Source organism: Rhinolophus sinicus, chromosome 15 (genome assembly GCF_057876585.1).
Source record: "Rhinolophus sinicus isolate RSI-liver-muscle chromosome 15, RSI-T2T, whole genome shotgun sequence".
NCBI classification, from domain to species: domain Eukaryota; kingdom Metazoa; phylum Chordata; class Mammalia; order Chiroptera; family Rhinolophidae; genus Rhinolophus; species Rhinolophus sinicus.
Genome location: NC_142515.1, coordinates 81,542,167 through 81,552,033, shown reverse-complemented (window position 1 = coordinate 81,552,033; position 9,867 = coordinate 81,542,167). Strand labels below are relative to the sequence as shown.

The 9,867-nt window shown below is 39.0% G+C and overlaps 1 protein-coding gene across 2 annotated transcripts; it reads left to right on the top strand.

The window, feature by feature from the left end:
- The first annotated feature begins 4,612 nt into the window (after nucleotides 1-4,612).
- Nucleotides 4,613-6,681, top strand: TKTL2 (transketolase like 2). 2 transcript variants are annotated; one of them, XM_074338676.2, is made up of 2 exons: nucleotides 4,613-5,032; nucleotides 5,147-6,681. In XM_074338676.2, the coding sequence occupies exons 1-2, from the start codon at nucleotides 4,804-4,806 to the stop codon at nucleotides 6,679-6,681; spliced, it is 1,764 nt and encodes a 587-aa protein (XP_074194777.2). In that variant the 5' UTR covers nucleotides 4,613-4,803. The 2 variants fall into 2 exon arrangements, with proteins under 2 accessions (XP_074194777.2, XP_019592308.2); XM_019736749.3 differs by having other exon boundaries at nucleotides 4,613-6,681.
- The last annotated feature ends 3,186 nt before the right edge of the window (nucleotides 6,682-9,867 follow it).

The window sequence follows — 9,867 nt, the reverse complement described above, 5'->3', positions numbered from 1 at the left end:
AATATAAGGAAACAAAAATTAAAACTCAAAGATGAAGGTGTACTAAGCAAATACTAATGAAAACAATATTAGTATAGATACATTAATGTTAAACAAAATAAATTGTAAGTCAAAAGGTATTATGGTAGCTAGATAAGATCATTACATAATGATAAAAAGGTTCTATTTGAAATATACATGTGTTTAGTAATATAGCTCCAAATATATAATGGAAAAACTGGTAAAATTTCAAGAAGTAGAAAAACCAACCACCTTGGCGGGAAATCACGTTTTTTGTTTTGTTTTGTTTTTAGTAATTAATAGGAAAAAAAAAACTGATAAAATATTTAAAAAATATATTTACTAGACTTCACCACAACACAATGTAAACTAAGATCTGTTTAGAATACTGCTTCCAGTGCTTGCAAAAATACATTTTCCCCCCCCAAGAAACCTATTGACTCACACAACAATCTTACCCTTACTTGCTCTATACTCAGCCTACTAAACCTAACCAGATTCAAGACATGGAAAAAAAAAAAATGAACACAGTGTTTATGTCTTTCTTTTATAAAATTTTATTGTAACAAAACTCAACAGTTCAGATAAAATATAAGTGAAATTTCAGTGTTCCCAACCTCTAAATATAACACCCTCATAGAGCAAATATATATACATTTTTTTCACAAATCAGTGAAAGCCTCCTGAGTAATCATTATGTGTGTTGTTTACTGTAACCCAGTAGATATTGCACTTACCAATTTCTGCAATTTATATTTTTCCCTTCATAGCTATTTGTATTAGTGATCCTGCTAGATTTTATTTTTATTTGAAGTACACACTACAATAAATGTTTCCATATTATTAGAAAAAATTAGCAAAAAATATTAAACAAAAGTTATAAAAAAAACACCATTTATTTATTTTCAACAGATTTTAAATCAATGATCAAACTGGCAGCCTGAAGACGAGTTTTGTTTGATGGTGTTTTTTTTTTTCCAACAGAGTGTTCACAGATTTTTTCAATTTTGAATGGCTTTACATGGGCTTGTATTCTCCAGTTTGTCATAGGCCCCTCCAACCCTCTTATATAATATCTGACATTCATATATTCATGGTACCTACCTAGCCCAGTAGGTACTTGAGTTTCACAATTCCTACTTTGTGTGAATAAACCAAAATAAATAAATAAATAATTTCTTTCTATTTGCATAAAACTTCTGCCTGTCTTCCAAAATGAACTCTAAAGTGAGTAATGGACTGTTCTCCAAGACAACTAAACATTTGGCATGTTGACTTAAAAATATTTGGTTGGGTCAATGATAGAACCTTCTAAATGAGGGGAATAGTATGTTGTATCATATATTTGATTTATTTCACTAAGTTGTGTTCACAGCCACATTGGGTAATTTTGCATTATCAAATTATGCATACTTTATACTTACATGATTATTTTCAATTGTATTTTTAAAAATATATTCTAAAAAACTAAAATGCTTAAATGAAATATTATTAATAACTTTTATATAACTTTCCAGACTTCCCTTAAAAAAAATCTCAGAACACTTTATAATATTTTACAGATAATTTATAAAATGTTGTTGTCTTTATAGTATAAAAAATCCACATGGTCTCATAGAATGACAGTGGGAAATTGATACTATCTAGGGTATTAAATCTCCAAGAACACATTCTTTTCTTTACACAACTGACCTTTATTAATGTTAAAAACTTTCTATTTAATACTTTGGGAAACAGTTGTGCAATACTTTGATGGAATTAAATAAATGAAAGAATTTGGGAACTTGAAGAGAAATGTTAAGTAGTTCATATTTCTTCCATCTTTTTTTCATGTGAACACTGCTTCATAGCTCATTTTAAAATTATCATGTTTACCAGTTGTTTGGATTTATTAGAGATTGCCTCAGCCAAAATAATAGTGAGCTACCTGTGTTTATATTAACTGCTTTCCTGTCAGACCCTAGTCGTTTGTATTGTGATGCTGTGAATATTTTTTTCCCTCTAATTCCCATCTTTACTCCCAGTCCAACTCTAGTTTGTTTTTATTTTCTCTTCCTTCATCTAAAAGGGTAAGCAAACATTAATTTGCAAAGGACCTGGGGAGTAATGCATACAAGATGACCTCTTAAGGACTTTTCCTACTCTAACATTCCTTCATCAAGTCTTAAAATCTTGTTAGTGTCCTACCATTATGGTTTATTCAAATATATATCCTTAAAAATTAAAATGATAGAATTAGTTTAAATGGAAAATATTTAAAATATTTTTCTGAGATATAATGTAAGAGACATATAAAGAGTAGCAAAACCCCCTGAGTTAGTTGGTTCCAACCTGATTGAACCACAAAATTGTCTAGGGAGCTTTTAAAATTACTGATGCCTAGATACATCACCCAGAAATTCTGATTTAATTGGTTTGGAGTGCTGACTGGATGTAAGATTTTTTGCAACTCCCCAGATGACTCTAAAGTATAACCCATGGTGAGAACCACTGCCTATCTGCAGATGATTAGCTGGTCTTAACTTTGACTTAAAACCAATGCATACATTTAAAAAATACAGCTTCCCAGACTACTTCCAGAGATTCAAATTCAATGTATCTGGGATGCAGCCCAGCATTGTTGTTGTTTTATTTTTGTTTTTGTTTTCCAGTGTCATGATTTTAATATGAAGTCAATGTTAAGAATTAATGCTCAAGAATCAAGATCTTTAACACAGCAGCATGGGAAATTGTAGTCACACAACAGCCTAGCCAACTGTCCCCCGTGTCTTTCCTTAAGGAAAGAAGAGTCTGTGAGACTTTGCCTTTCTGGGACTCTGTTCCATCCTTGTGTTTACACCTTATGTCTCTCTGTCTGGGCTCCAAAAGATGGTTTGCAGCCAAAGACGGGTAAGATATCTCATGGGAGATACAACCCAAGTCAGGCAGAACCGAGTGGAGACCCCCGACGTGATGCCTTAGAAAAATATGGGAAGGGGCCTTGCCTCCCCTTACCCCTGCCTGGGAAAAGCCATTGCTGGCTCTGGCTTTTCCCTGGCACCTGTTTGTGAGAGAAGTCGTGAGGACAATAAAGAGCAGTTCTCTCCACTTGTCTCAATGGAGCTGTTACAATATGAGAGACTTAACCCTGAGAGGGTACATACCTTATGTAAGACATCATGGGACCTTGTGCTTCGGCTGTTTATAGATAAAGGGTGATTGGAATAAACATTTTTCTGTTATAATGTATGAGTCTCACAGACCATGTAAGAAACAATGTTACTTGTATGAGTATCAATAAAAGCCTCCAGTCTGTCCAATTAGGGGCTCCAGTCCTCTGAGACTGAGGCCCCCTGACCTTTGGAGAGATTTAACTACATTAAGTCTCTGTTTGTTTCTTTCTTAAAAGCTTAACCCAAGGCCACCTCTTCTCGTTTCCTCACTGCTTGTGTTGCGCAGGACGTGACAGGAAATGATTTACTGTCATTGTGTTTTGTTTTCTGATGATAATCTATAAATCTTGACCACTAGAAAAGCTCAGTGGCACAAATTTAGTTTTATAACTAAAGTAAGTAAATTAATTTTGTTTTAAAAGTTATTATTTATAGTAACAGTAATAGTACTTTAGGGTAAACTGGGGAAATTGCCAGTGAATGGTTTTAGATTTGTTCTTCCTGTAATTTTTGGTTACATTTGTCATTGTATTTCTATATATAAGTTAGAATTTTCCATTGCTCTGAGAAAGTCTATGGTGACATAGTGTTGCCATATCAGTTAGATTTAAAGCAACTGGAAAAAAAAAAGTGACTTTGGACCATTTCTACTAATGCTCTGCTGTAAAGAGTGATGTGGGGACAGAGCCCCAGAGAGCAGTTTCCAGGCTCTCGGCCTCACATAGAAAAGTGCTGGCTCAGGTAGTAAATGGCCATCAACTGTGATTGGCTGGCCATTAGCTGTGGCTACTTGGCCATCAACTGTAACCAGTGAGCCATTGGGCACTAATATAACTGCTGTGGCTACGCTAGCAGAAAATGGGGACTAGCAAGATGGTGGCTGGCAAGCGCGGATTGCAGTTAGCACAGCAGATTGCAGCTAGCGAGGGGTGTCGGTCATTTGGCAGAAAAGCGGACAGCAGGTCACACATCATGTGAATCCAGCCTCCAGTGAGACTATAGTGGTATGACTCCCCTACCTATGGCTCCACGGGTGTTCCTTTTTGGCCTCACCATATCCTGCATTCTTGTGTGTGGAGCGGGACCAGAGACCCTGCCTGCCACCCTGCATGACAAGTGATGTCTCAGATACAGTGTTAATGCGTGTAAAAGAAGCATAACCTCACAAATAGCTTCCTGTAACATACGGATATAAGAATGCCCCCCTTTTGAACTTACAAGGAAAGGTATAAAGAAATTTGATTTTTAATAATGTTGAACATGCAAGTAACAAAATAAATCATTAAAACCCATTCAATTGGGCTAGAAGGAGAAGGTCACGTGCAGAAGAAAGAGGCAGAATCACCGGGAGGAAGTAAGAGTGCGGAGGCACGTGGCAGGTCCCGAGGTTGTCTAGGGGTCGGAGCCTCTGGGAGCCTCCCGACAGAGCTGGGGCGCCACCCCTGGGTCCCTCTCGCCAGTTGCTGAGCCGTTTCCTCCAGGAGGCGGGGCCAGGAGGCGAGGCCAGGAGGCGGGGTCAGGAGGCGGGACCAGGAGGCGGGGCCAGGAGGCGTGGTCACGTGACGGGACGGCCAAGGCGCGCGCAGCCAACGTTTGCGCCGGGGGAACAGGCGTTTACTCTGCGGGAACCGCCGTTTGCTCTGCAGAAACCATGGCCGATGAGGCCAAGCCCGATGCGGACACTGTGCAGGTGCTGCGGGACATGGCCAACCGCCTGCGGATCCATTCTATCAGGGCCACGTGCGCCTCCAGCTCCGGCCACCCCACGTCGTGCTGCAGCGCCGCCGAGATCATGGCCGTGCTCTTCTTCCACACGATGAGGTATAAACCCGCAGACCCAGACCACCCCGACAACGACAGATTCATCCTCTCGAAGGGCCATGCAGCGCCAGTCCTCTATGCCGCCTGGGCAGAGGTGGGCGACATCAGCGAGTCCGACTTGCTGAACTTGAGGAAGATTCACTGCGACTTGGAGGGACATCCCACCCCACGACTATCGTTTGTTGATGTGGCCACAGGATCTCTTGGGCAAGGATTAGGTGCTGCGTGTGGCATGGCTTATACGGGCAAGTTCTTTGACAAGGCCAGTTACCGGGTGTTCTGCCTTATGGGAGATGGGGAATCCTCGGAGGGGTCCGTCTGGGAGGCTTTGGCCTTTGCGTCCCACTACAAGTTGGACAATCTCGTGGCGGTGTTCGACGTGAACCGCTTGGGACAAAGTGGCGTTGCACCCCTGGAGCATTGCACCGACATCTATCAGAATCGCTGTGAAGCCTTTGGGTGGAATACTTGCTTAGTGGATGGCCATGACGTGGAAGCGTTGTGCCAAGCCTTTTGTCAAGCAGCTCAGATGAAGAACAAGCCCACTGCCATCATTGCGAAGACCTTCAAGGGCCGGGGTATTCCAAACGTTGAAGATGCGGACAATTGGCATGGAAAGCCTGTGCCAAAAGAAAGAGCAGATGCAATCATCGAATTAATTGAGAGTCAGATACAGACCAACAAGAGTCTTATGCCGAAACCCCCGGTTGAAGACTCACCTCAGATCAGCATCAGGAATATAAAAATGACGCGTCTGCCTAATTATAAAGTTGGTGACAAGATAACGACTCGGAAAGCATGTGGTTTGGCTTTGGCTAAACTGAGCCATGAAAATAAAAGAGTTATTGTCCTGGATGGTGACACAAAGAACTCCACCTTTTCTGAGATATTCAAGAAAGAACACCCTGAGCATTTTATTGAGTGTTTTATTGCTGAGCAAAACATGGTAAGTGTGGCATTAGGCTGTGCCGCACGTGGTCGAACCATTGCTTTTGTTAGTACCTTTGCTGCCTTTCTGACCCGAGCATTTGATCAGATCCGAATGGGAGGCATATCGCAAGCCAACATCAATCTTATTGGTTCCCACTGCGGGGTGTCCATTGGTGAAGATGGACCCTCGCAGATGGCCCTGGAGGATCTAGCCATGTTCCGAAGCATTCCCAATTGCACGATTTTCTATCCAAGTGATGCCATCTCGACAGAGCATGCTGTTTATCTGGCTGCAAATACCAAAGGGATGTGCTTCATTCGGACCAGCCGACCAGAAACTGCAGTTATTTATACGCCCCAAGAAAATTTTGAGATCGGACGGGCCAAGGTCATCCGCCACAGTGTCAATGACAAAGTCACAGTTATTGGAGCTGGAGTCACTCTGCATGAAGCCTTAGCAGCTGCTGACCATCTTTCTCAACAAGGTGTTTCTGTTCGTGTCATTGACCCATTTACCATTAAACCCCTGGATGCTGCCACCATCATCTCCAGCGCAAAAGCTACAGGCGGCCAGGTTATCACAGTGGAGGATCACTACCCAGAAGGTGGCATTGGAGAAGCTGTCTGTGCAGCTGTCTCCAGGGAGCCTGACATCCTTGTTCATCAGCTGGCTGTGTCAGGAGTCCCTCGAAGTGGGAAACCTAACGAATTGCTGGATATGTTTGGAATCAGTGCCAGACACATCATAGAGGCCGTGAAATATACTTTAAAGAATTAAAATGGCTGATTTCTTAAAAAGTCAGTCTGTTGGTTTTCGTCTTAAAATACTGTTATCTTTATATTACATTCATTCTTGTTGTTACAAAACCATCATTTATATCTCTACCGTTCTGCTTTTTTCAAAAGATATTTAACACGTTTCTTTATTTTTAATTTAGAAATTCAAGTTAATTACCCTTCTATTAAACGATGACTATACAAATCTCACTTTCATTTTTGAATCATTAAAGTAGGTTTAAACAATTTTAAGTAACCAAATAACAAACAGCCACAATGTCTTCTGATAAGACTACAAATAACTGATTGGGTTGGGAATAACAGGTACCAGTTTCTTAAATGTGTATAATTTCCTTGCAAGTAGAGGAAATGTGAATTTAACTGTAGACTTCAGTAGTCAAAGTTTTTAAAGCAAGTTCGAGCTGTTATGTAATGCAACTTCCCAGATAATGTTTAACTACAGTTGCCTTGGGATTTCCTCTGATGTTTAACTCCATCTCTCCTCTACAGTTTAGAGGCTATGGAACAGCAGTGAAGGTTCTTAAGATACACCATACTGATTGCAGTGACTGTTTCATAAAGAGATGAAAACATAAGTAGTTCTAGTCTGCACACTACACTGTTTGGTGAGGTTTCAGAAATGTTTCATTTTTTTCAATGACCAAACCAGACTGCTAACTAGATTATATTCACTAAGCATACTAAAGTCAATATAATAAATAAATGCATTTAAAAACCAGCAGTTTGACTTAGTTTGTTTCTTGTATGTGTGATTTGGTTTCTCCCTTGTAAGGAAGAAACTTCTATCTAAACTAGAAGCAGAAAGAGGCATGTCCCTGAACAGTAATAATCCTGGAAAAAGGTTTGAGCTGGAGATAAATCGCCCGAGAACAATGTGTGGGCTGAAAAGCCATGTTTTAAGCAGAATCCTTACTTTTTACCTGTGAATAGGTAAATTATATGGCTAGAATACAAGAAAAGAGTACCAGTCAGGTAAGTTAAAGATGGACCTGAGGTTCATAACTAAATTTAAAATTACTCTGTGTCTGGCATATCAGGTAATCGGTTCCTTATTTTATCGCCTTTGGTAAGTGCCCTCATTAAGTTCTTTGGAGGCATCATCAGTTTGTCTCAGGAAATATTGTTCTAGAAGGTGTGGTAGAGACCAAAAAAGACCTACTTGGGAATCGGAGAAATTGGAGCCTACTCATTTTCCCACTGACCTTTTTTTCTGAGCTCGTTCTGTTTTCCTCTTGCAAATTGATCATAAGTGCTCTGTTTATTTCATAAAATTTAAAAATTATTTTGTAAAAATAAAAACAGTTGCTAAAGGACCATTGTAAACATTTAGAAAATGCACACAAAGAATTTTATCTCACTTATCACACACACACACACACACAAATATCCAATTTTATTTGCTAGCATGAGATTATAACTGGATCTTATAGCCATTCCCATCTAGTAGGATCAGTTAAATATTACATATCTAAGAGTGGGGTGCTATTGAATAACAAGTCTCCATACTTATTTTTCAAACCTGAGAGAGAACATTGATTCAGACACAGTAAAACAGATAAAACACTAACGCAAAATTACTTGTCATAATTTGAGTGTGCATTCTGGGAACAGGTTTCAGTTTTTATGGCTTATAACATGAAAGAAGGGTTCAAAATGGTCTGTTTGCAACCAAACACGCATAAATACACCTTAATAATGACAGAATATCAGGTGTTATTTTTTAAATGACTAATGCAATCTCAGAGACCACCAAAAATATTTTTTGGAGGAAGGTGGGGAAGCCCTTAAGAATCCTGTAAGGCTTCTATTACCTTGAGGTATCAACCAGTGGCTATCAGTTCCAGAGAGAAGAAAGAAGAGGTGAATCTGGTGTCTACAATTCTTCAAGTAAGAGGGAATCAATCCAGTTTTGTTATAGTGACTATTCTCTAGCTTTAAATCCCTCAAGAGTTTCTTTAGATAAATAGAACTGTTCACTTTCATGTAGTCCTATTTATCATTGTTTTCTCTTTAGTTAGCACTTTTTGTGTTATGTTTAAAAAATCTTTGCTTTCCCTAAGGTTATTGAAGATACTCCCTTGTGTTTTCTTCTGCAAACTTTATATCTTTCACATACAGATCTACAATTCATCTGGAATTAATTATTATGTGAGGTTTGAGGTTGGAGGTCAATACAGTTTTTGACACAATTGCACAGCACCGTTAAAAAACAAAGCCCTTTCCCTCCCGGCACCAGTGTTATCTTTCTCATACATCAGGTGACTGTACATGTGTGAATTTGTTTCAGCCCCATTGGTCTATTTGTTTACATTTGTGCCGATGCTACACTGTCTTAATTACCATTGCTTTTTCTTAAGTTCTAACATTTAGTAGTTTAAGTCTTCCACTTCCTCCACTTTTTGTTTTCAAGATTGCCCTCCCTATTCTTGATCCTTTTAATTTTCATATAAATTTTAGAAATAGGCTGTCAATTTCTACAAATATTAAATTGCATCTTGATGCAATTACATCTGGATTATATTCCCTTCTACTATCCCATTTAAAGAGATATATTTTTAGAAGCTCTTTAGAAAGTTAAACTAAAAAGATCTCATTAAAGTAATTTTAGCAATTTAGGTTCACAATCCTTAAACTGAGGTAGATGTGCCTTGTGGGGGGCTGGGTACTCTGGGCAGGGTGTAGGTCCTGAAGATTTTGCAAGTGGCGTGTAGGCATGGAAAATTTTAGTGACTCTATTTCCAGATCCTTAAATCCATGTTTTTGTTCCTAAAATTGATCTGTCTGAGAATAATCCTGTGATTTTTTTTCCAATATCCTCTTTCATAATTGCCTGTCTTCCACTTTTCAAAACAAAGCCATACTTTACACCCATCCTTACAGTTATCATTCATTACCAGTTGTGAAATCTTCGACGTGCCAAACAAAGGAACATTTCAAAATATTGATTCTGGCAGAGCCTCCTTTAAGGAAGTCACCATGATCCAGCAGTAAATTATGTATCTTTCTTTGCCTTCCTGCAATTTTGCCCAAAGTAAAGCCTGAAATTAGAAAGTTACTTGAACCCATGTGAGTATGTTCTGAATTCAGTGTAGACTGGAGTGGGTGGCAAAGATGACATTTTTGTTTAAAAAGTTCTTTTTCCTCCTGTGACTCAACTATTGTCAAA